Source organism: Esox lucius, chromosome 9 (assembly GCF_011004845.1).
Source record: "Esox lucius isolate fEsoLuc1 chromosome 9, fEsoLuc1.pri, whole genome shotgun sequence".
NCBI classification, from domain to species: domain Eukaryota; kingdom Metazoa; phylum Chordata; class Actinopteri; order Esociformes; family Esocidae; genus Esox; species Esox lucius.
The window spans coordinates 4905254-4932013 of NC_047577.1; the positions used below are offsets into that span (position 1 = coordinate 4905254).

Consider the following 26760-nt stretch of genomic DNA (forward strand, 5'->3'; position numbering starts at 1 on the left):
AGCACAGCTGTTGAGCTGCGGAAGCGAAAAAAACAAACGAGAAGGTAATGCGAGTGAAAGTTAGCAACCCTGTCAGGCAGCTAGCATGATAACGTGTAGTATTTCGACGTACTGAGGTAGACATTTCTTTTTATCGCCATGGCGGACACATTGTGGAAAGCGGGACGACGCGGCACTACGTGGGTCTTCGTTGCGTTGGTCGCGGCGTCATGTCTTGAGCCGAGCCGAGGCTTTGGCCAAAGCCAAGACAGTGAATTCACCTTCCTCTTACCAGCCGGAAGAAAAGAATGTTTCTTCCAGACGACTGCGAAGAACGGGACCATGGAGGTGGAATATCAGGTCAGTTTAACAGCAGCTGTAACACGTATTTTTTTAATTAGAGATAAAGACAGTGACCCAGTGGTACCTAGCTAGCTAGGAGTGTGTAACATTAGCTGTGAGTAGTTATTTTTAACGGGAACACAACTGTACTAAACTTACAGTCCGATCACCATCTAGAAAACTCGATCGCATTGTTTGGGTTTTCCACCCCCGATTACATTATTTAATACGCTAAAGAGATAGTGGTGTGGTATAGTTGGTGAACTACTACATGCTAGGTGGCAGTTCACTTCCGCATCGAAATCTTGGAGGCAATTATTCTCTTTAAACGGGGTCACTACTAACTGCACGTTAACTCTTTCTTTCGGGAGGTGCTCTCAGATTGATCTCTGTGTTTGTATAAATGCTCATGTGGTTTATGCTGGAATCCCCTTGTCAGATGGGGATGTTTTTAGTACCCCCGTACCCACCCCCACACACACACACACACACACACACAGTTGATCTGAGATATCCACCTTCCAGGAAATAGTTTGTACGATTTGCTGATGACGTGTTATTAAGTATTTACTTATAGAAAGGACTTGCGTTGAAGTCATTATGGATGTGCATATTTTGACCCCTATTTTGGTATAGGACAAGATGCACAAACAGTTTGTCAGTCCGAAAGTATTCTGTTTAATTACAGTAGAGGAACATATTGACTTTTTCATTGCAATACATTTTGAAATATGTTGAACAAAAATATAATAGCAAACATTTAATGTATTCCTATGTTGAAATAAAGCCTCTATCGCAACAATATGATGCACAAATAATGAACTTATTTCAGCAAACGGATTTAATTTCATGAGCCATGACTCGGTTAAACCTTTGAAATTGTTCCACATTTATATATTGGTTCAGCGCACAAACAAAAGGCATTAAAACACACTGCAAATCACAGGATAGTTTAATCCCCTATACAGGCATATCTCAACTAGAAGGGGGTGGGTGGGTCACCCCTGAATGTTTTACATGTTGTTATTTAACCAACGCTGTAATCCAGAGGGATTACAGTGTGTTCACTGCCTCGCTCAAATCTACGTCCGCCAGAATTCTTTCATAATTGTACACCTGGAAGATCAGAACCAGAATTGTTCTGTCCGCCCGATGTACTTGAACACAGAGCCGCCTGCTGCCATGTTCAGAGAGTTTTGTTGCCTGTGCGTAGGGCTGTCACCATTAAGACATTTCAGTTGGCGATTAATTGTCTCACAATTGCGATTAACAGTTTAATTATCTATAATTTAAATGTCATGCCACTTTTACAATGTAAGCCTGTTGCAAAGCAATGACAATTACATTCTCCTGTACAATGTGACGTTTCATCTCTCACTCTACTGTACATGGGCCTATTTTAGCCTGGTTCCTTGAAGTAGCTTATTCTAAAACTATTGTGTAGGCCTTCCTAATGTAGCAAAATGGGTTTTAAGGCTTAGTTGATTCATTCAGTTTAAAATGTGCACGGACGATTCCTTTTAGTTTCAAATGTTAATAGGCCTATACAATGGGACAACACATATCTATCTTTACATTTTAATGCGCATTATATAATTAGAATATATGGATGGAAATTATGAAATTTAACTTACAATATATTTTACACACGGTTTAAAAAAAATTACACACAGTTGAGTGTTTTTTTTCTCTCCATTTGTTGATCAGAGTTGATGCGACAGATGGGAAACTGAAGCGCGTTTGTCGGTTAAATAATAAGTTACACAACGTTGCATTACAAATAATTCTAAATTGAGTTTAAACTAGTATTAGACCAATATAATTTTTTTTATGGCAGATAGCGATATTGACATTTTGGAATTAAAGTGGCCGATACCCAATTTTATATGCCGATATTCTACAAATGTGAATACAATTTACACCAGAAGAATTCCACATATGATGCAGACACAAAACTGACTTTAAATTAATATATTTGTTTCATTTTCTAATACATTTCCAAATAGTGCCGAGATCAGCTCCAGTCTATTTTGGTTGAAAAGCAGTAACCTTTACTATTTGATTAAACTAAGCATCAAAACCACAGTGCTGATGTTTAAATAAAACAGGTTGTCTTAATATTAACATAAAATGGATGTGTATGTGTTTTCGTGAATAAAGTATTTAATTTTACAGCTGTAGTTTAATTTGGTATCACAGTTTAATATCCAAACACTCAAATAGGAAAATACCTTGCGTATTGAAAAATGACCACTGAAAAATGAAAGGGTCACACAGCAGCATATTTATTTTGATGCCCGGGGACACCTTCCTGTTAGCGGTGGCTGGCAGCCGTTTTTAGATCGGCACACCAGCAGGCCCTTTTGATCAGCTACATGGAAGGGATTATCGGCTCGGTCGAAATATCCAAGGGCCGATAACCGCTAAATTAGTGAAAGGCCAAAAAATCGGCGCCGATAATCGGTCCAACACTAGTTTAAACATACTGAAATTAAATGTGTTTCAGTAAATTATCTATAACTGCCTGCATAGCGCTCAAACGCACTGATGGCCTCCTGGGCTAGACGTAGTTCGGTTTCGGTTGAAACCCATGATTTTGGAAGCAGAATATTGTGCAAAAAGTTTGTTGTCATCCAAATAATTGTGACTAGGCCTTGGTCTAATAATTGCTACCAGTGCACACATCCTGTTGGTTTGTGTTTGACGTGTGCGTGCGCTCTGTCACTCCCAGGCACAGGCGTTGCAGAAGCAGAATGCATTTATTGGAACTTGTGTGTTGTGTAGTTTGAGTGTGAGTGATGTAATTCACGGTCCACAGTAGTTCATTTATTTCTTCTGAGATCAGCTGGATGTGAATTGACCACCGCTATAATTATATTTACTGCATTGCGGCAACATTGTATGAATCCACCTTTATGTTTAGAAAAACTTGAAGGGAATGTTCACCTGCTATTTTAACCTACGAGTGTACTTTTATTAAGGCATTAATGAATCATTTGTCTCCAAATTGTGAATTTCCTCTTTCAACACACACTGCTCTTAGCTGCGAGGAACAGAACATCAGCATTTCCTGGTTGTAAGCACACCACTATTCATTCACTGTGACGTTTAATCGTCAGCGCCAGTCATCCTTTTTCAAAATGTAAAGACATTGTACCGCTCTCATTTTGAAAATCACTTCCTGGAGAGTGGATTCACTATTTGTCAAGGAAGCAGAGCTCCGGCCAGGCTGTAGTCTTTACAAAGCTGGGCGAAATGAGTTATCCTGTGAGGTCCTGGCTGATCAGAACATTGATGAGACAAGTCCAGTGGGTCTATTGAACAAGAACAGACATGTCTACCTGTCACTAGTGTGATCAAGCCATCGGCCAAACACGCCTCCGCTAAATTTTAAACCAATCCGCAGGCCTTTCTGAAACTCTAGTGTGGCGCGTGACCGTCTGAAAACACCAATCACTCGTAATTATTGAAGTTTGGGAAAACCGTGTCTGGCGGTGTGTTTTCCATTGAATTTTACACTGTGTTCAGTTTGACAAAAATGAATGATTCATGCAATGGACATCATTATAGACACCCCAGAGCTGGTATGTAGTTCCATAGGCTTTTGTGAAAATTGCTGAAGCAACCCCTCTGCGTTTTGGAAGCAACCCCTCTGCGTTTTTGGAAGCAACCCCTCTGCGTTTTTGGAAGCAACCCCTCTGCGTTTTTGGAAGCAACCCCTCTGCGTTTTTGGAAGCAACCCCTCTGCGTTTTTGGAAGCAACCCCTCTGCGTTTTTGGAAGCAACCCCTCTGCGTTTTTGGAAGCAACCCCTCTGCGTTTTTGACGTGTGTGTGTGTGTGTGTGTGTGTCACTCCCCCAGGTGATAGCAGGTGCAGGTATGGACGTGGACTTCACAGTCTTCTCTCCAGAAGGGTTCCAGGTCGTCTGGGAATTCAGGCGCTCGGACGGAGTTCACATGTCAGTACTGCCGCCTCTCACTAGTTCACTCTGTGGTCTGTTTCTTCCTGGAATATCTTCACTCTTAGCTCTTCCAGAGTTGGCCTGGAGTTTGACAACTCTCTCCACTTTCTTTTGGCCTGTCTTTTTTTTTTTTGGTTTGCTGTTGGCTTTCCCCCTTACTTCTCTGGTTACTCGCTCTGTATCTGTATCAGCCTATGGTTGGTTGTTGTGTCTGTATTAGCATCTCTGCTTGGTTGACGCTTCTCTGTATGAACATCTGTGATTGGTTGGTTTGTTCTTCCAGGGTGGAGCCTACAGAAGAAGGAGACTACGAGATCTGTTTTGATAACACCTTCAGCCACTTCTCTGAGAAAATGGTCTTCTTTGAGGTTTTAACTTTTAGTCTTTATATTTTAATAAATTCATAGTTTACGTTATATTCCTGTTATTGACTAATTTACAGGTGTCAAACCAATTCCACGGAGGGCCTGGTGTATTCTGTTTTTTGTTGTAGTTTTTTTTCAATTGGTGTTCAATTAACAAGTAAACAATTGGGAGAGGGGAAACCCTAACCAATTAGTGACCTTAATCGGTTTGACACCTGTGGTCTATTGTGATCGTTTTCCCGCCTGGTTTACATCAGATCCCCGAAAGTGGCTCTAGATAAGACACTGCGGTATGAATAATAATAATAACTGTGTATAAATGTCATCAAGATCATCATAGAGGGACAGCCAGGCGATGTCAACGGAGACGACGAGTGGGCGGGACTTGGGGAACCCGAGAGTCTGCTGGAGTATAAGCTGGAAGACATCAGGGTGAGTGGGAGGGGCCTGGCGGGGGCGGGCCGTGGGAGGGGCTTGGGGAACCTGAGAGTCTGCTGGAGTATTAGCTGGAAGACATCAGGGTGAGTGGGAGGGGAAGGGGCCTGGTGGGGGCGGGCCGTGGGAGGGGCTTGGCGGAGGCGGGCCGTGGTTGGTCTCTGTCTGAACTCATGTCTGTCTTCCCGCCGCCAGGAGTCGATGGACTCTGTGCATCGCAGGCTGGAGAAGAGTCGCCACATGCAGACGGCCCTGAGGGCGTGGGAGGCCCGCGACCGGAACCTGCTGGAGGACAACCTCTGGAGGGTCTCCTTCTGGTCCTGTACCAGCCTGGTGGTCATGATGGGGGTAGCGCTCACTCAGGTACACACTCACACAGCACTCACACAGCACTCACACAGCACACACAGCACACACAGCACTCACACAGCACTCACACAGCACTCACACAGCACACACACAGCACTCACACAGCACTCACACAGCACTCACACAGCACTCACACAGCACTCACACAGCACACACACAGCACACACTCTCACTAGCGCGCACGCACACACTCTCACTAGCGCGCACGCACACACTCTCACTAGCGCGCACGCACACACTCTCACTAGCGCGCACGCACACACTCTCACTAGCGCGCACGCACACACTCTCACTAGCGCGCACGCACACACTCTCACTAGCGCGCACGCACACACTCACTGACACGGTGTGTAAACAGACCGCTACTCTTCCCACAGGTCTACACCGTCCGCAGACTGTTCGACGACAAGAGGCGGGTCTGCACGTAGAGACACGCCCACCGGGCCAACTCGCAGCCAATCAGGGGGGAGCAAGGGTTACGAGGAGAAAAGGGGGACAGTGACTCAGTTGAGGTTAGAGGAAGTAGCGTGAAAGACACCCTATTACTTTTTCAGGGCACTATTTCAGCCCTCGTGGGCCTGTTGGCTCTGGTCAAATGTAGTACTCGGTGAAGGGAGCAGAGCTCCATTTGGGAGGCACTTTTACCATCTCCGCTCCCTCCTAGTGCCTTTCACTACCTGGACAGCGTTTGTTGGCCACAATACCAAGAAGAGAAAAGTTTACGTAATATGAGGTTCTTCCTAAATTTGCCAGTGAATAATGTTTGTTTTATCCCGTTTTCTGCTTTTCCACTGCTAAAATGTTTTGAACATGATTGGCGGTACATCTGTAGGTGTTTAGGACTTCTTTTCGGGGCTAACCGAAGTATAGCTTTGATGATTTTGTCGTGTTGAAACAGTTTTTGCTGTTTTATTTTAACCAACCGTTCAGGTCAACGAATGGACAATACCTCTCCCTAGATTTTAGTTTTTGAGAAACCCTTTTCAGATTTCCCTGCTATTTCCGCCCCCTGATATTAGCCTGAAATGAAGAAAAGTATGTGAACCCACACACACTTAGAAGTATAAATGGGGTGGGCACTTTCAGGTGGAGAGATTCTGCACTGCCACGGCAGAACCTACCGCTCTGCTTTTTACTCTGTCGTCATTGGTCCATGCCTTTGGGATCTGCTGTGGGTAGCCAATCAACATTTAGTGTGTTTTCATTTTGCTGTTGTTACTGAGCCAATAGGATTCTATGCTGGTATCTGAAAATGTGGGTGTCTTTTGAGGTTTGTTTTCCTGACGTTATCATGCCTGTGTGGTAGCGTGTTTGTTGCCGCGCCGGCAGTATTGGTACCGGAGATGGAAACGTTTACAGTGAACATACTCTCATGTACTCCTAATATCCAGTTCTCCACCCTTGGTCAGGTTGTGAATACTAGTCGCACCCGTTCCTATCCCACCAGCCGGGAGTTCCCTCCACGGTCACATGTTGCTGAGTGTGGCGGTGCCTTCCATGGAATGGCCACGGCACTAACAAACTCGTGACTTGCATGATGCAATTCGTGGTCCACGTTCAGCCAGTGAAACGAGCGTGAAATCCAAATGTACAAATCTCTTCTATCAAGGGAGCGCGTAGGAACGCCGGTGACAATTCAACTGAGGTGTTTTGTACGTGTCGAGTCTCCGACATCGGGGAAACAACACACTGTCCATTCCTGCAGTGCCTTGTGGGAGGCCGCCTCGCCGCAGTCTCATACCGTCAATGGTTTCCCTTACGTCTGCAGCTGGGACGCGTGTAGGTCGCGGAGGCAGTGGCGGGAGGAAGGTGGAGGTTTTGTTCTGTATCTGGCCCCTTCAGGGGTTCACTCTGTGGGGTGGGGAGTTAGAGGGCCGACCAGGCCTCCCCCCGATCACTCTTTTTAGGGGTGGGATTATTATTATTATTATTTTCACAATAAAAGACTTGATTTGATGAATTGTGTTGTGCCTTTATTGTAGTTTAGGACCCGAGGCTTTGTCGGTCAACTCTGAATGGGATCAGATGTTGAATGCTGATTTAGGATCTGACTGTGTACTTCTAGTTCATTATGATTTGTAAGTCTCATCCTAGATCAGGGCTCCTACACACTAGTGATGGCCAACGAGGCTTCATTAGTGTTATTTTAGCAGCAGGATATAAAGCTGGAAGCAGTCAGATTTTCTTCATCACAATAAAAGCAATCATTGAAATTTATACGGCAATATAGTAAACAACTTAGTCTGTATAAAAGAACAGACACAAACATTATTGGAATGGACATTAAACATAAAATGTACAGACTAGATTGCTCACTATATTGCCTTTTATAATTCAGTGATTTCAAAATCTGAGTTAGTGCTGCTAGCATAATATCCTGCTGCTAGAAGAACAGTAATGAAGCCTCGTATGGCCTTCACTACTACACACTGATCATTGGATGTGCCCCCAGCTTCATTTCAAATCTGGAGCTCCCTCTAGTGGCCGGCCGACTCGTTGGCACACAAGGCCGCTACATAACCCAGAATGCAACTTTGTACTCTTAAATTTGCCTAGCTCCTGTGATGTGGTCTATTTAGTTAGTTATCCAACATAATTTTTTTCTCTCAAATGTAAACATTTGCATTGATTGATCTTCAATGTCAAAAACAATGCTATGTAATTGTATATGAATATTATAGGGTAACAACAGTGACATGACAATCCCAATTGAATGCCCCAACTCCCAAGAAATGCCCCCAAGGCTCAGACACATCAGTCCAATGTGGTGGAGGCGGGCAGAAAGGTGCTGGAAGAACCGGGACGACCCTGGAATCAGTGGCTTTTCGGATGGAAGATCATGTGAGTTGTTCCCCATTCAAATGAATGTGATCGTACCCCAGGACAACATCACACCGCCAGCCTGTTAGCTAATTCACCATGTGATTCCCTCATTTCATCATTCCATTTCATACCTCCAGTCTTTTATTCATCCCTCATTAACCGGGTAATTCATTCACCTGTCCATTCAATAGGAAAGACCGGTAAAATACAGAGAAAAAGTGGTAAAAAAAAAAAGTTTCAAATGTATTTATTCCCCATTTAGTCACTAGATTTAACCCTGTCTGTTGGCCTTCGGATTGGCCCGATTCAGGAAGCAGGTCCACTTTCATTGGGCCGTTTTTAACCTGAGGTCAGACTGAGCCAGCAATGCAGCATCTATCAAAAATGCATCGTCTACAAGCAAACAAACCTTTAAACAATGTTTATTTTAAAGGCATTTACTCAGAACCTCATAGCGAAACACTACGGTCATGGGCTGAAGTGCATTTATCGACTCGCATATGTTGAAAATTGGTAACCTACAGGACAACAGCTAGTTTGTATGAACTACTAGCCTGCAGTCAGCTTTGTATAAATTCCAGTCAGTGACCCCCTGATTTGAACATACTGTGAATGTTACACTGTAACTTACAGTGAATCCCAACCTTGAATGAAAACCGTGAAGCAGTTTTAAGCCAACTGGTTTCCATTCCAACAAATGATTTATCAAATGTGTTTTTTGTAGTTGGAATCAGTTACCAAAATGTATTCAATGAAGCTGCGGGGTTCAAATTAATCACGTTCCTGCATAGATACTCAGGTGCATAGCGAAGAAACAAATACAAATGTACATAGCAATAAAAAGGTTAGAAAAATCACAAAACATTTTTAGAAAAGGAATGAGTTGTAGGTCTCAAATGTTTTACATTAAACTTTCTGGACCTGAAATTGTCACATAGCCTGGTTTTACCAAACTTAAGATTAAAGTTAGTGTGTAAATGTACGTTTCATTTCTTCTGTTCCTCACCACTTCAATCCCTTTTCAAAACAATTGTTACACAATCAAAGTACGTAGTGTTGGTTGAATACACACATTTAAAGAATATCAATCAGCGGTGTAGTGATCCATTAACAACGACAACCAAACCGTTCTCTGGTATTGAACCGTGTTAGCAAAACAAATGTTTTCTTCATTATTTTTTTTTCTTTTACACTGTTTCTTTGTAGTCAAAAGACAACAGGAGGGGGACTTGAGGCAGGGTGTGTGTGGGTGGGTGTGTGTGTCTAGTCCAGCAGGGAGGGCTCTGAAGGACGTATGATGGTGGGACGACCGGGGGCAGCTGGAGGTCTCCTGCAGAACGGAAGGACAGAAGGATGAGTGGAATGGAGGGAGGAGGAGAAGGAGGAGGAGGGTGGTCATGAAGGAATGATCAAGGCAGAGAAACCCACGATGCACCTCTCCAAATGGGCTGTCGTTACCACTAATTGACAACCACTGTCGCCCAACGGACTCTACGGCTCTAAACTTCCATACCTCCATAGGGAGGGGCAGCGTGTCCACTCCCCTGCCCAGGACCAGAGCTCTTACCTGGGTATGCCTGGGGGCAGGCCAGGGGGCACCCTGATCGGTCGGGAAGGGATGACGGGGACGTTGCCCACAGGATCGGGCCCGGCGTGGCTGTTGAGAGGCGCGGGCCCAGGGCGCGGGCCCAGGGCGAAAGCCGGGTTCGGGGGGTTGGCGGGAGGAGGGCCTGGTGTCGCGCCCCTCACTGCCGGAGGGCGACTCGGAATACAAGCGGCGGCCGGGAGGGGTCTTGCCTGGGGTGGGGGGCTGAGGACAGAGAGAGAGAGAAATAACCTTCCATTATTGAGTTGAAGCCATCGGGGGTTAGCCACCGACTAACCCCTGACGCCCGGGTGGCGATGGCCAATGGCAGCGCCCGCCAACGGACCCGCGGGCTGTGCATACCTGGGATCCTTGGCCCTCCAGGTGTCGTCAACAGGCGGAGGTATGGGAGTGGAGATTGTGGTGGTACTGATGTCTCCGATGATCACCAGGGCTTCCTTCAGGGCGTGGTACATCCTCAACATCTCATCCCTCCTCTGGGCCTGGTCAGCAGACTCCTCCATGAGGCTGCCCTGGTCCCCGCACGAATACAGGTAGGCCAGCAGCTCAGAATGGATGAAGTCTTTCGCCTGGACACGAGAGAGATGTGGGGGTGGGGGGGGTGGGTAGAGAGAGCGAGATGGGGGGGGGGGGGCGCGAGTGTTATGGGGAGAGAGCGAGATGGGGGTGTTTGGATGAAGTCAATAGAGGGCTGTGCCCATGCGCGCATCTCCACTCACGCTGTTGATCATCAGGTGCATGATGGTCTTGGGCATGAGGTCTCTGATGGACTTGTTGACGATGCCAATGTAGGAGTCCACCAGGTTACGGATGGTCTCCACCTGCCTCTCCAGCTGAGGGTCCATGGAGAAGGACTCAGCCGGGCCAGAGTCCTCACTCTCCACCTGGGAAACAGAGGGGGACGCGGGGTAGAATGTCAGACTCACCGGGTCCCATTGAAAAATATTTGACTAATCCTGGGGGCGGGGCAGTTATTATGTCTCTGAAATATGATACAAATATTTAACAAAATGACAACACGATTTCTCGCTAAGACCTTGCTTTCTGATCTACTTTCTAGTCTACTCCAGTCTCATACCTGGTCTTTCTCGGGGTAAACTCCAGCCTCATACCTGGTCTTTCTCGGGGTAAACTCCAGCCTCATACCTGGTCTTTCTCGGGGTAAACTCCAGCCTCATACCTGGTCTTTCTCGGGGTAAACTCCAGCCTCATACCTGGTCTTTCTCGGGGTAAACTCCAGCCTCATACCTGGTCTTTCTCGGGGTAAACTCCAGCCCGGAGGAACGAAGCCTTCCAGCTGTCCACATCTTCCTGAGTGTCACAGGCAAGTTCGATCTGACGCAGGTCCTTATACACGTTCCTGCAACACACACATACAAACAGTTATTGACAATTTACATACAAGTTATATACTGTTAACACACACACACACACACACCTTGACTCAGTGTTGAAGATGGCGAAAGTGTGTTTTGTAGACATGAAGCCTTTCTCCACGTCTCTCAGCTTCAGGTTGTCCAGGGGCAGCATGTACTTCTTCTCCTTCTCCTGGAAACACACACCGTAGTTATACAAGTTAGATTGTCTTCAGTCGGGTAACACAACACAGACACGCACACAGACACACACCTCTTCATCCTTGTACCAGGACAGGGACTCTGCGGTCAGCACGAACCAGTAATCTTTGGACCCCCCCTTCATGATGCTGATGTTGATAGTGAGCCAACCCCTCCGGATCACCTTCACACAGCGGGACAAACCATTAGGGGATGGGGGGGGGGGGGGGGCTTTGGGAATATACACAGTTACAGAACACATTTCAATGAAAAATGTAGAATGACAGAGAGAAAGAGACAGACGTCAGGGCGGTACCTGGTTAGGCATCACTCTCTTCTTGTTGTTGATGGTGGCAGTAGCGGTGCTCCTCTGTTGGGCGCTGCAGGAAAACAGACATCACTTTAATAACACCTCCCCCTGGAGGGAGAGCTCCTTGAACACTCCACACACTGACAACAGGGACACGGGGGTTACCGTACACCTCTCTCTCCCATTCCAGTCCATGGAATGTAGGGAACAAGTGTACACTTGTTTGCTCTGTAGAGAGACTTGTGAGTGATGGGACGCGGCTATGTGCATCCAACATGTGGAACTACCTGGGGTTAAAAGGTCGTTTCTAAGGGTTACCAGATGTCTACTCACTTCGCAAAGCCGATGAAGTCCTCATGATTGGTGTTGATGTAAGACAGCTCAATGTCAATCAGCAGCAACACCTGAGACAGACACACAGATAAGGACAGACAGGTCATAGACAGACAGACAGATAATATACACGGATCAGCCATAACATTATGACCACCTGCCTAATATTGTGTAGGTCCCCCTTTTGCCTTCAAAACAGCCCTGACCCGTCGAGGCATGGACACCACTAGACCCCTGAAGCTGTGCTGTGGGATCTGGCACCAAGACGTTAGCAGCAGATCCTTTAAGTCCTGTAAGTTGCGAGGTTGGGCCTCCATGGGTCGGACTTGTTTGTCCAGCACATCCCACAGATGCTCGATTGGATTGAGATCTGGGGAATTTGGAGTTGTTGTGTTCCTCTAACCAGTCCTGAACCATTTTTGCTTTGTGGCAGGACACATTATCCTGCTGAAAGAGGCCAATGCCATCAGGAAATATTGTTGCCATGAAAAGGTGCACAAGGGCTGCAACAATGTTTAGGTAGGTGGTACGTGTCAAAGTAACATCCACATGGATGGCAGGACCCAAGGTTTCCTGGTGTGTTCTCCAAGCAAGCGACGCACCCGCACCTGGCCATCCACCTGGTCATCCACCTGGCCATCCACCTGGCCATCCACCTGGTCATCCACCTGGCCATCCACCTGGTCATCCACCTGGCCATCCACGTGATGTTAAAGGAAACGTGATTCTTCAGACCAGTCCATCTTCTTTCTCTGTGGTCCAGTTCTGATGCTCACGTGTCCATTGTAGGCACTTTCGGCAGTGTACAGGGGTCAGCGTGGGCACCCTGACTGGTCTGCGGCTACGCAGCCCCATACACAAACAAACTGATGCACTGTGTGTTCTGACACCTTTCTATCAGTACCAGCATTAACCTTCTCGGACCACACGGGCCAGCCTTCGCTCCCCACGTGCATCAATGAGCCTTGGTTGCCCCATGACCCTGTCGCCGGTTCACCGGTCTGCAGTGGTCCAAGGAAGGAAAAGCAGTGAACTGGTGACAGGGTCATGGCCCTTGTCAAAGTCGCTCACATCCTTACCTTTTTCCTGCTTGTTCACTTGCTGCCTAATATATCTCACCCACTGACAGATGCCATTATAATGAGATCATCAGTGTTATTCACTTCACCTGTCAGTGGTCAAAATGTTATGGCTGATCTGTGTACAGACAGCCATGGTGTCAGGTACAGACAGACAGGGGTCAGGTACAGACAGACAGGGGTCAGGTACAGACAGACAGGGGTCAGGTACAGACAGCCATGGGGTCAGGTACAGACGGACAGGGGTCAGGTACAGACGGACAGGGGTCAGGTACAGACGGACAGGGGTCAGGTACAGACAGACAGGGGTCAGGTACAGACAGACAGGGGTCAGGTACAGACAGACAGTCCCCTCCATCTCACCTGGTCCTTGGTCTTGCTATCTCTCTCTCTGACATACGTTGTGACAATTCTCTCTGTCTCTTCTCTCAGTCTCGGGTAGGAAACAAGCTGTGGGAAAACACACACTACTGCAGGTACTGATATTACACTACCCGCACACCCACACACACCCACCTACACACACACACGCACACACCCACCTACCCACACTCACACACACACACCTGTTGAAAAAACCTGCAGGATTTTTCAACACAGCAGCATGTGAACGGGACATGAAGCTGATCAGCTTGAAACAACCAGGACTGACAAAACGGTCAGAGGTCTACTTCAGGGAGAGGTCAGTGGGTAAACCCGTTCAATTGGAGTTTAACTGGTCAGTTGTCTGTTTAAGCCAGCATTCTCACACGACACATTGGAATTACAATTAGTTTCAGCCTCATGATTACTGTAGTAATTAATATTCCGTGGTTATCCCAAGCTTTCGGTGTTAGTACGGTCTACTTTAGATGACACAACCACAAAGTCAAAACAAGGTTTTTTTTCTTTTAAAAAATGCCCCAAAACCGAAAATGGTTTCAATCTTAATTTCAGGTCAAGGTTCATGGCGTTTGGTGAGCTGTGTGCTTGAGGTTCGGGTTAAGAGCACGTTTCAGATTCCAAAACGACACGTTTTAGCAATAGTCTGGGTGTCCCCACAGTCCTGACTTTGTAGCAGTGTTAACTAGCGGTGGTAGCACGGGGGGAGTTAGAGGAAAGCGCTGACAGACAGAGAGTCTAAAGAGAGATCAGGAAGTTGTCTTTCTTGAAAGGTTGCACTTCTGGATGTGGCCGGGGGTCAAACAGCAATCCCAGATCTTCCACTGGGCCCTGTCCTATGCACTTTTGGAGATCTGCTAGGACTTTACAAAGCTGAAGCTGTTACCACATTTTGTGCATCTCTGCAATCCTCACAGATCTCCACAGGATGTTAGGTCCGGTCAGGAGGATTGTGGGATAGGACTGGAGGAATGTGGGACAGGACTGGAGGATTGTGGGACAGGATTTGGGGGTAAGCATGGGAAAAGCTGTCACACAGAACATCTTCCTCTTGAGCTGCGTAGTGAAAGACAAAGACAAAGGATCCGGGTTTTGCTGTTTTCAGCTGAGGAAAGGTGAGGGGAGTTTTTGATTGGGTAAATTAAAGACAGGGGCGTGGTGAACAGAAGTTAAAGCACCAATCAATGTGCAGTGTGGGTGGGGAAGGAGGCGGGATTTGGAATTAGAAGACCTGTGACGAAGCGACACATTTTAGGCAGGGGAGAATTGAGGCTAGTAAGAGTAAGTTCAGAATCACATCTCTCTTCATTCTCTCAATCCACTCGTTTGTTCTGTCCCAGTCATACCTCACTTCTGAAGTGTACACTCGTTTGTTCTGTCCCAGTCCTACCTCCCTTCTGAAGTGTGCACTCGTTTGTTCTGTCCCAGTCCTACCTCCCTTCTGAAGTGTACACTCGTTTGTTCTGTCCCAGTCCTACCTCCCTTCTGAAGTGTACACTCGTTTGTTCTGTCCCAGTCCTACCTCCCTTCTGAAGTGTACACTCGTTTGTTCTGTCCCAGTCCTACCTCCCTTCTGAAGTGTACACTCGTTTGTTCTGTCCCAGTCCTACCTCCCTTCTGAAGTGTACACTCGTTTGTTCTGTCCCAGTCCTACCTCCCTTCTGAAGTGTACACTCGTTTGTTCTGTCCCAGTCCTATGTCCCTTCTGAAGTGTACACTTGTTTGTTCTGTCCCGGTCCTACCTCCCTTCTGAAGTGTACACTCGTTTGTTCTGTCCCAGTCATACCTCCCTTCTGAAGTGTACACTCGTTTGTTCTGTCCCAGTCATACCTCCCTTCTGAAGTGTACACTCATTTCCGACTTCCCACTGACATCTAAAGGCATTGAGCTGGAGATGGAGTTTCCATTGTATTTTCTTTTACTGGATTTTCTTTCAGATCAGTGACCTGCAGGTGGTGAACCAGATTACATGGTTGGGTCCCCATCTCCTCCCTCCCTCCCCTCTGTCAGTCCACGCTTTCGTCCCTTCTCACTTCCCTCCCTCCCTCATCTCCTCCCTCCCTCCCCTCCAGCCCCTTCTTTCCTCCCTATGCTGTAAAAGTTATTTTTTACCTTCTCTGTACATTTTCTGACGAGGGTTGATAGTTCGGACACAACGAGGTCGACGCATTTCAGACACGGCTCTTTCAGCTTAATGATCTGCTTTTTCACTATGGCCTCAAACGCCAAGTCAGGGGTGAACAGGCCCGTTCTGTAGCATCATGGGGGATGGAGTTTTTCGGGGTAGGGGAATGTAGTCCAGAATGGAGAGGTCAGTGGACATGAGAGCGGTCAAGGAAGTTGGAAGGGGTCATGGACATGATAGAGACACATTAAGAGAGGGAGAGAGAGGTAGTAGAGAAGTCAAAGAATAAAAGAAAATCAAGAGGGACAAAGAGGAAAAACATTTTTGGTTTAGTCAGTTAGTTCACTTTTATATTATATTCTAATCCAAAACAAGCTGCAGGGAAACATTGTACTATCTTTTTGGACAGAAATAGGTAACTTAGGTGCTGGAGGGAAGAAACCATTCTTCATCCTCTACTTCTAGTCAGGGACTAACACACAACTGGAAGAGCTGGTGACAAACTACAACCAGCTGGGTAGGAACTAAAACCAGCCGGGTAGGAACTAAAACCTGCCCGGGTTGCCAACACCTGTAAATGACACAGGAAATGGAAGCGAGTTCCTGACATTGACAACACTGCAGTCACGTCACACGAATGAGTCCATCAATGAAAACCAAGTCAGGAAGACTCTGTCAACCTGTGACTGCGTGTCAACCTGCAGCTTGTCTTAAGGGAGGCCCAGAGTCAAGCGTTTCACACACACTAAATACACAACCACTGGACAACACCGCAAGACAACGCCACACTGCCCCGTGTGGTGAGAGGTAAGTACTAGAGGAAAGGTTTCACCGGAGTTCTACCGATCTAGTCTAAAATACTACAGTACACTATGATCTAAATACTATAGCATTCGCTGGGGTCTTTTGGTAAATATTTTAAATAGTATTTACGGTATTATTTACTGTAGTATGCTATAGTATTACTGTAGTATACTGTATTATTTACTGTTATAAAGTGGGATTTGGGGGAAAGTACTGGGTGAGTTATATGCTAATAATATTAGAATACCAAAACTTTGTGTAATGTAGTATTCTACAGTTTAATAGTATTCTACAGTTTACTACAACATGCCATTGTAAGTGCTATTCCCCTCATTGAGCACGGCTAATCACGGGCTCAATGACTTAACGACAGGTCTAATCAGTAGCAGTAGCTCTGAAACAGAGGGTCTTGGGGTCCCTGAGGAGCCAGTTGAAACACCTCCGTATTAAAGGCTGTTCTCCATGCAGTTAGAGTTTTTACTCCACAACAGCACCCCCATGTGGGCAGGGGTAGCATGGCAGGCAGGCTCCATGCAGCTAGAGATTTTCCCCCCACAACAGCACCCCCGTGTGGGCAAGGGTAGCATGGCAGGCAGGCTCCATGCAGTACCTTATTGGAGCACTGGCGAACCGTGTTGATCAGCTCCTGGAGGACCAGGTCCATGCATTTCAGACACGGCTCTTTCAGCTTAATGATCTGCTTTTTCACTATGGCCTCAAAAGCCATGTCAGGGGTGAACAGGCCCGTTCTGTAGGGGTCACAGACAGACAGGTGGAGATACAGACAGACAGACAGGTGGGGGTGCAAAGACAGACAGACAAAGGTACAAAGACAGACAGGTGGAGAGACAAAGAAAGACAGACCGGTGGAAATAGACAAAGACAGACAGACCGGTAGAGATGGACAAAGACAGACAGACAGGTAGATATAGACAAAGACAGACAGACAGGTAGATATAGACAAAGACAGACAGACAGGTAGATATAGACAAAGACAGACAGACAGGTAGATATAGACAGACAGTGTCCTTGCCTGACTCCATGGATGTTTTTGATGGCGTAGCTGATCTCTCTTCTCAACTCCTTCTCGTCAAACTCCATCTAAGAACACACAGAGTGACCAAACTCATTGTGTGTGTGTGTACAGTCAACATGAGGAGTCAGTTTGGGGGGAGGTGTCAGGGTTAGTAGGTCCATGGAGTCATTCAGTTAACTAGTCATCTCACGTGGACGAGCCTCGCTCCTCTCCTCAATGTGGAGACTGTGGATGAATCCCCAATGTGTGTGTACCTTGACCAGTTCGAAGGGGAATCTCTCATGGAAAATCCGGTTGATCCTGGCTCCACCGGACAGCTCCACAGTGTCCACCTGATCACCAGATCCCTCAATACGCTTCTCAAAGTCCACACCAAACTGTTGCACCATTCTACACACACACACACACAAACACACACGCAAACACACCTCATATTCTTGACTGTAGCAGAGCTCTGTGGTGTGTGTCTAGGTAGAAGAGCTTCAACTCTACAATGCTGTGTATGTGTGTGTGTGTGTGTGTACTGACTGCAGAAGGGCCTTGGTTTTTCGTGTCGGGTCATCAGGTTTGAAGTTCTTATACTCCTCCACCTCTTTCTCCAGAGACAGCAGCTGGCTCTGAAGTTTACTGCGTAACCCTGGCAACGTATCCCGGATGTGGTTGGTCAGTTGCTATGCAGGGGAAAGAGGGATGGATGGAGAGTTACAACGGTTTATAGTTAGACAACAGATTTTTTTTTCCTTCTTTTTAAAAATGTCTATTGACTTTTAGACTTTTGTTCTTGTTTTCTGTAGGTGGGGTGTGTGTTCACCTACCTGGTTGAGTGTTTTCTGTAGGTGGGGTGTGTGTTCACCTACCTGGTTGAGTGTTTTCTGTAGGTGGGGTGTGTGTGTGTGTGTGTGTACACCTACCTGGTTGAGTGTTTTCTGGAGGTGGGGTGTGTGTGTGTGTGTGTGTGTGTGTGTACACCTACCTGGTTGAGTGTTTTCTGGAGGTGGGGTGTGTGTGTGTGTGTGTGTGTGTGTGTGTGTACACCTACCTGGTTGAGTGTTTTCTGGAGGTGGGGGGTCCCCATGCGGTCGGCCATGTGTCTGTATCCTGGGTGGGACAGGAAGAACTTCCTCTCAGCAGCCAGAGCGGCTTTGATGTCCTTCCTGCCATCGATGTCCTTCTGACTCCGGTTCACCACCCCGATGTAACCTGAGGAACAGACGTCAGTACAACTCCGGCCCGCCTCTTCACGCCGACCCTCCAATCCGGGACTTATTCAGGCCGGGTGACACCGTGTGGGTGTGATGTTAATGACCAGAACCAGCAAGCTCTGGACCTCGTAGGGTAGAGTTAAACACACCTGGTTCATAGCAATTGGTGTCTGTGCATCAGGTAACCATGGCTCTCTGTGTGTGTGTGTGTGTGTGTGTGTGTGTGTGTGTGTCTGTATGTGTGTGTGTGTGTGTGTGTGTGTGTGTGTCTTACCCCGGCGTAGGGGTAACAGCTTGTTCTCCAGGATGTCCCGTGCGTCGGTACCCTCATCCATTAGATCCAACTTCGTGATAACACCGATGGTACGTAACCCTGGAAACACAGATAAAACGCCAGCTGTCTCCTCAGCAACACTGTCCTGTGTCCGTTACACGCCTCTCCATGGCAACACACCGATGTATATTCAACACAGGGACATGTGTTGGAACACAATGCTGTCTTTGGTGGTTTTTCAACAGGCCAAATGTCTATGGGATGGCAGGACGTTGAGATGAGATCAAATGCCAGCCCGTGGAGATGTGCTAATTGTATTCATGTAAAGGTCTGAGTGGCGGTCCTTTGTTTCATAGAGTTGGCCGAGGGGAAAGTAATGTAAATGGATTACTCTGGGCGTGTCTGGAATTCCCTTTCAAACGGTAAACCAATATTTGGAGTACTGGAGACGTTCTGTTGCCATGCCTCACGATATTGCAGTCGTGCTGTAGGTGTGTGTTTTTACTCTACACTGAACTGACCATCTGCTGGTTTTGGGTGATGACTACTAGTAGGCTATTAAAGGATCCCACATTGAAATATAGAGATTCCATTCCTCACGACTTCGATGCAATCCGCTTTGCCTAATTGTTTATGGTAAATGAATGAACACAATATAACTTGACATTCCGCGGTCCGGACTTATTCAGAGACACTCGGGAGGCTCAGTACTCACGTCATGGTTTTGAAAGAATCGTGACGTCACGAGTAGCTTTCAGGACGGATCAGCCGTTTATGCCGGGGACGTATTCATTAAATATTCGTCAAACGGACTCAGATTTATTCACCCTCGCTATTAGTTTTAATAGTAATAGCTCTGCCCGATTATTGTTTAGTCACAAAGACAGAAAATTGACCCCGCCCCCCGCCCCACCCCGCCCCCACCATTACCTTGCGGGTCGACTTCCTTCGATATCTTGAGGGCGTCAGAGTTAGCGAGGTCCATGTTGGCCGGAGTCACAGCCAGGATCAGACACGACTCTTTAGTTACAAACTACACAGGAAATAAAACCTCTCATTAACATCTCATTAACATCTCATTAACATCTCATTAATATCTCATCACTTTCACCCTCCCACCTGTGCTACTTGGCACCGAGACCAGAACCTGGACTCAGAAACGCTCATCTGGTGATCTAGGGAATAGCGGGCACTCTAAGTCAACAGTAGGTCCTTGGAAATCTTCCCCTGCGTTAATGTTGGCCTCATATTTCAGCCTGAGATTCGTTCCACTGCGGTCCCTCAAGACCGGTCTAAATGAGGAGAGTTGTACAAAACGACTTCAGAGATCGGATTTTCAGAGTATCAAAGCCAATGACATATTTTCAAAAATGCCACTTCAACCACGTTCGGACTCCTGTCCAACCCATATGTTTCTGGCACCAATCAGAGGGAACCGATCGGTTTTTGGCACCAATCAGAGCCAACCCATTATTTTCTGGGATGAATGAGATGGTTTGTTCATTTGTGGAACCAGGAAGTCGGACAGGAAACTAACGTCCGCGTGCCCGGCATTGGCCCGTGAATGGGAGGGACGGAGGTATCGGGGTTGCCAGGACAACAAACACTCCATTAACGTCAGCATGACCAAGGAGGAATGGGCCCGTCCACTTTAACTGGGCTCAAGCGAAGTGGACCCAGAACATCCCGCACACCCGGACAGCTGCGTAGAGGGGACCTCAGCGCCCCCCTCTGGAGAACGAAAAGACCTGGCATTGAAACTGAGATCCTCAAAAGCCTTCAAAGTTGCACCGCTGAGAGCATCTCACTGGGCTGCCGTCCCAGTTGCTATGGAAACGCTCCGCCCTAGATTCCAATCTGCTTTGGGGTAGTGTTGTCAAAAATATCGATATTTCGATAAATATCGATACTGAAATTTCTGAACGGTACCAATACTAATTTCCCGAAGTATCGATACTAGCCGCGCTTTCACTTCTCTCCAAAGGCGCGTTGACAACCACCACACGCGCACGCGCACTCGCACTCCCACTCGTCTCATTCGCTCTGGTTAGCAAAGGTGAAGTGAATGGAAAGATGGGCGAGTGCAGCGCCCGTGCGACCGGCTTTGGTTGATAAGGAACACAGCAGGAGTGCTATCTGGAAATATTTTGCATATGAGGCAAATGAACATGGAAAGCCGAAGGACACAAGCAAGCCAATATGCAAGAGATGCTACAGAACAGCGATGAGATGCTAACACCACTAATATAGCAAAGCACTTGAGAGACCGACACCCGGATCTGTATAAAGAATTTCTCAAGGTTGGTATTATTATTATACATTACTGACACTCTATCCTCCAATTTGATACTGTTAAAAGCTTTGACACAATCTGTATTGTTAAAAGCACTATATAAATAAAGGTGACTTGACGACTTCATGTCGATCCAGTGAGCACTGTTTTCGCGTGTGATGCACGCACGTTTAAATCTGTTCATCAAATAACGTTAATGTATTAACCAGCTTTTATGACCGATGAGCAATGCATTTGTTACAGTATATTTTAATCTTTGATAACAGTAGGTATTAGGTAATAAAAATATGACGGATAAAAAATATTAACAAATAGAACTTTGGATTTTAATCAGTACATGTATTAGTGGATGTTAGTTTAAATCAACTTTTAACTTTGATTAACAAATGTTTTGTAAGTATTTTTCATTGCTTATTCATGTTAACAAATATCTATTACCATTAGCCTAAGTTCTTAGATTAGTTCATTCAGTTCATTTTAAAAGTGCGGTCTGGTCGGCAGGGGCCCCGCGGTCTGGTCGGCAGGGGCCCCGCGGTCCGGTCGGCAGGGGCCCCGCGGTCTGGTCGGCAGGGGCCCCGCGGTCCCTCCTGACCAGACGTCTCACCTGCAACAGCATGTCTCTGATCTGGTGCTCGATGTCGGCCGGTTGGTCTCCCACCGCCACCTTCGTCATTCCTGGTAGATCGATCAGAGTCAGATTCAACACTGCGGAGAGAGAGAGGAAGAGGGTGTAGACGTGTACCTTCACATTCATTATTTCCAATGAAACCACCTGACGTCACCTGACGTCACCTGATTTCAATGTTATTTTCAACCCACTTACAGGTCAGTGTGGAGGATTTCTATATAACTAGCCTGCTGGCTAAGCTTTTTACTCAGACACTAAAGCATTCAGTTTGTTTGTGTGTGTGTGTGTGTGTGTGTGTGTTAATGCAAAACACATGTTTGTGTGCGTGTTTGTGTGAGACCACATAAAGCATATTTTTGTGTGTAATTACTTGTGCGTGCGTGTGTGTGTGTGTGTGTGTACCATTAGGGGAGTAGACTCTGAGGTTTATAGGTACGGCAGAGATTCCCTTATTGGACCCAGTGATGCGATCGGTCTCTGCCTCAATCTCCAAACGAACCTCGTCGAAGTCCACAAACTTACGACCTTTACAATGAAGGAACTCGGCATACTCTGTGGGTGAGGGAGGGAGGGGGTGAGGAGAGAGAGAGGGAGGGAGGGAGGGAGGAAACCACAGAGAGAATCCCACATCTGTTCCTCACAACAAACAGGAAGCAGTTAAGTTGTTACCAAGGAGAAGATGTGTCATCACTCCAGAATGTGCCGGTAAATGCAGCTAGTGAGCCTGTAGTGAGATTCGGCTGAGGACGCGCGCGTGTTTTCACCTGCTTGGCTGTTGACTAGTTGCAGAATAAGAGGTCTCCGGGTGACGATACCAGACCCTCTGGGCAGAAAGTCCCTGTGAAACACAGCACACACCGGCAGCGCACCGCTATTCAAATGATGTGATCTGACATATCGGCACATCTGTTTCACGTTAACTTCGACAATGTAGGCTAACTGCTATATAATAGAGGGCGAGAGGGATGAGGGAGGGATGAGGGAGAGAAGAGAGACGGAGAGAGACAACCTGACAGACAGACACATTCTCCCGGTCTCATTTGACCCTGGATTCAATGGAAATCTAATTATTTCCAGGTCAACGTCTCTGCATTACCCCGGGGCTCAGGAAGTGTGCGCACGCGTGCTGTAAACGCAGGACATTAAGGGGGGTGTGGATGACGGACAGTCGGGTCTCTCACACAGACAATCAAACAGCCACTGTCTCTCACACACCCCGCTGACCAAGCAGAGAGGAAGGAAGTGAGTGATCGCTCCGAGGCCCAACCGGCCCCCCTACACCCTACCAGCCCCCCTACACCCAACCGGCCCCCCTACACCCTACGCAGTCCCCTACACCCTACGCAGTCCCCTACACCCAACCGGCCCCCCTACACCCTACGCAGTCCCCCTACACCCTACGCAGTCCCCTACACCCTACGCAGTCCCCTACACCCTACGCAGTCCCCCTACACCCTACGCAGTCCCCTACACCCTACCGGCCCCCCTACACCCTACGCAGTCCCCTACACCCTACCAGCCCCCCCTACACCCTACGCAGTCCCCTACACCCTACCAGCCCCCCTACACCCTACGCAGTCCCCTACACCCTACGCAGTCCCCTACACCCTACGCAGTCCCCTACACCCTACGCAGTCCCCTACACCCTACCGGCCCCCCTACACCCTACGCAGTCCCCTACACCCTACGCAGTCCCCTACACCCTACCAGCCCCCCTACACCCTACGCAGTCCCCTACACCCTACCGGCCCCCCCTACACCCTACGCAGTCCCCTACACCCTACGCAGTCCCCTACACCCTACCGGCCCCCCTACACCCTACGCAGTCCCCTACACCCTACCAGCCCCCCTACACCCTACGCAGTCCCCTACACCCTACGCAGTCCCCTACACCCTACGCAGTCCCCTACACCCTACCAGCCCCCCCTACACCCTACGCAGTCCCCTACACCCTACGCAGTCCCCTACACCCAACCGGCCCCCCTACACCCTACGCAGTCCCCTACACCCAACCGGCCCCCCTACACCCTACGCAGTCCCCTACACCCTACGCAGTCCCCTACACCCTACCAGCCCCCCCTACACCCTACGCAGTCCCCTACACCCAACCGGCCCCCCACTCAGGTCAGGCACCCACGCATCAATCCACACTAACTAGGATGTCATAGGCTAACCGCTATATAATAGAGGGCGAGAGGGATGTGGGAGGATCGCCCCCCCCCACCAACCCCCCCCCCCCTCCCTCCCACACACACACACACACTTACAGGAACTATCAGTGTCACCACAGAGGTGAAGTCACAGCTGATGACATCATCAACCCCATCAATGCCCGCACTGTCTGCCCAACTGGAAGCGCACACACACACGCGCACACACACACACACAGCGTGCATGTTATACGCTGCTCTGGCACCCCGTTTCAGACAGGATCAACTAGAGCCTTGCTTCAGAGCTGAAGAACGGACTGTTTTACGTTGGTGGCTGAGGGATTAGAGCCAACAACCTTTAGTTTACTGGCCCAACACTGTTGACCACTGGGCTGTGATACGCCCAACTACAGTGCCCTGCTATGGCAGCCTGTTTTGTTTATAGTGTCTGGACTCTCCAACCCTCTGCTGACACGTGACAAAAGAAAAAACACTGTTGACCTGATTGGCTCAGAATCATTGCAAGGCTATAAACGAATGTACTACACACACACACACACACACACACAGTTAGTATTTGACAGGGTAGGGGCCATATAACAGATATTTTTCGACCTATGAGCGCAGTACGAACGGTCTGTTAGTGTATATACAGTATGAGTGTGTCAAACAAAGAAGCCACAACAAACTGAAACCCGAACTCTTTTTCTCTCTCACTCAATTCAAGGGCTATTCATTGGGGGGAAATAATCAATTGTCTTCCCTAGGTCTGTGCCCCCCCCCCCCCTACCCCGCACACCCACCCCCACCTCTCCCCGCGCTACAGTCGCTACAGTGTACGAACATTTCCCTCCACTCATCAATAGGCCAATCACTCTGACAGCTGCCTGCACATTTGTGCGTAGACTGTCTTCGTGAATACGCCAGTATTTCAGAGCGGAAAAAAGGACGAGCAGACGGACCCGATGTTGCTTCGTTGGCTACTTTTACGCAACGTAAGGATAATAACTCATATATATATTTTAAAGCTCACAAACTTCCCAAAAGCATCAAACCGGTTGCATAGTCAACATAAGGTTATCTACACACACCGAATTTGTCTTATGCATTATTTCCACTTTAAAACCATAAACGCCATGGACCCAAGATGAACAATCCCGTATTCCAATACTCGCCTTCCAACGAAATTCTCCAGAACGGAGCTCTTCCCAGCGCTCTGCCCGCCGACCACAGCGATTTGCGGCAGGTCGAGGTTGCAACTCTGTCCGATGCAGCTGAAAGCGTCCTGGAGCTTGTTGATTAGGGGAATGAGGTCTTCCATACCCCGGTTGCCCATGGCTGCTCCCCTCTCCGGAAAGCTCAACTCAGCTCAGCCTCCGCTTGCTAGAAAAGACGGGGAGGCAAGAAGAGACCGAGACGAGTTGAATCCCAGCGCTATCTCACCGCAGAACCGTAGTTGGAAAAAAGAAAACGTTTGAAAGTTGAGTTGTCAGTTGGACTTGGCTGTGTTTAGGTTTGCGCGATGCTCCGTTAATTAGCTGCCAGAAATGGATACAGCGAAGATCTCTCAAAATCAATAGGAAATATGGGATAGACTAGATTCATAAAACTTAGGTCGGTCATCATCCGGTCAGGCGACACCCAGCCTCCGTTAGAGACGTAGCTCCGCCTGTCATCCACTCGCAGCTCGTCGTCAATGCATAACAGCTTATGATTGGTGAATAGTTTTCAGGGTTTTGGAACAGGGGCGTGGGGCATGTTTACTAAGTGATTATATTGGTTGCATTAGGTAATCAGAAATCGTGCTTCCCGCCGAGTGTGAAAAGGCGCATTATCTTTCTCCCTCTCTTCATCTTGTCAACTGAACTGCCCTGAGAGCGCTGGGTAAGGATGTGTTGTCATATAAGATAAACACACAAACGCATGCACACACACTCCTCCAAACACAAATGTTTACTTCGCTATTTGAATGGGGACACAGAATTTACTGTTTTCTATATTTATTTATTTTAAATATGCGTGGACATTTCAGAGACACAAAGCAGAAACAGCTCGTCTTTTTCAGTCTGTAAATATATGCCAAAAAACCCCTGCTTTTATCAGAGACAACCTTAAACTCAATGAAACATTTTAACTCTCTGTTTTATAGCAACATACATATTTATTATGCCTGCCTGTTGGGCCCTGTCCGGGGCCTCCCCCTGGTAGGGCCACAGTGTCACCGGACCCCCCCGTCTCAGTTCCAAGGTGTTACGCTGCTATATTATTGTACTACTAACTTTTCTCAGTTTCCTCCAGTTTTAAATTTTAGAAGGAGATGAGGTCCTGGTCCACACCTGCGGATTACCTGGTTTGGGGGGCCCGTTGCTGTCCCTGTCCTTGTCCACCTGGTCATACTTCTGACCTAGTCTAAATTCAAATAGACTCTGGATTTAGCCCAGAGAAATGTATTTATTATTCCAATTGGACTCTTAATATCTCACCCGGCACAGCCAGAGGAGGACTGGTAACCCCTCTGAGCCTGGGTCCTCTCTAGGTTTCTTCCTAAAATTCGACCTTAGGGAGTTTTTCCTAGCCACTGAAATTCAACACTACTGTTGTTTGCTCCTTGGGGTTTAAGGCCGGGTGTCTCTGTAAAGCACTTTGTGCTGTTGTAAAAAGGGCTTTATAAATAAATTTGATTGATTGATATTATGCATCTGTATAAT

The 26760-nt window shown here is 47.6% G+C and overlaps 2 protein-coding genes across 3 annotated transcripts; one reads left to right on the forward strand and one right to left on the reverse strand.

The window, feature by feature from the left end:
• Positions 1-7408, forward strand: tmed1b (transmembrane p24 trafficking protein 1b). Its single transcript, XM_029122477.2, has 6 exons — positions 1-339; positions 4183-4280; positions 4567-4651; positions 4979-5080; positions 5279-5446; positions 5830-7408. The coding sequence occupies exons 1-6, from the start codon at positions 139-141 to the stop codon at positions 5878-5880; spliced, it is 705 nt and encodes a 234-aa protein (XP_028978310.1). The 5' UTR covers positions 1-138; the 3' UTR covers positions 5881-7408.
• A 1271-nt stretch (positions 7409-8679) lies between these two features.
• LOC105007676 (dynamin-2) lies at positions 8680-25758 on the reverse strand. Of its 2 annotated transcripts, none has more exons than XM_029122195.2 (21): positions 25228-25758; positions 22667-22740; positions 22305-22454; positions 21879-21979; positions 19912-20014; positions 18982-19080; positions 18545-18705; positions 18034-18176; positions 17760-17895; positions 17503-17570; positions 15653-15791; positions 13523-13609; positions 12081-12151; positions 11754-11817; positions 11511-11621; positions 11320-11429; positions 11130-11241; positions 10601-10765; positions 10224-10450; positions 9843-10085; positions 8680-9605 (listed from the first exon to the last, which is right to left on the reverse strand). In XM_029122195.2, exons 1-21 carry the CDS (start codon positions 25386-25388, stop codon positions 9539-9541), a joined length of 2592 nt encoding a protein of 863 aa, XP_028978028.1. In that variant the 5' UTR covers positions 25389-25758; the 3' UTR covers positions 8680-9538. The 2 variants fall into 2 exon arrangements, with proteins under 2 accessions (XP_028978028.1, XP_028978027.1); XM_029122194.2 differs by lacking the exon at positions 15653-15791 and adding an exon at positions 17080-17218 and having other exon boundaries at positions 25228-25757.
• Between the last annotated feature and the right edge of the window lie 1002 nt (positions 25759-26760).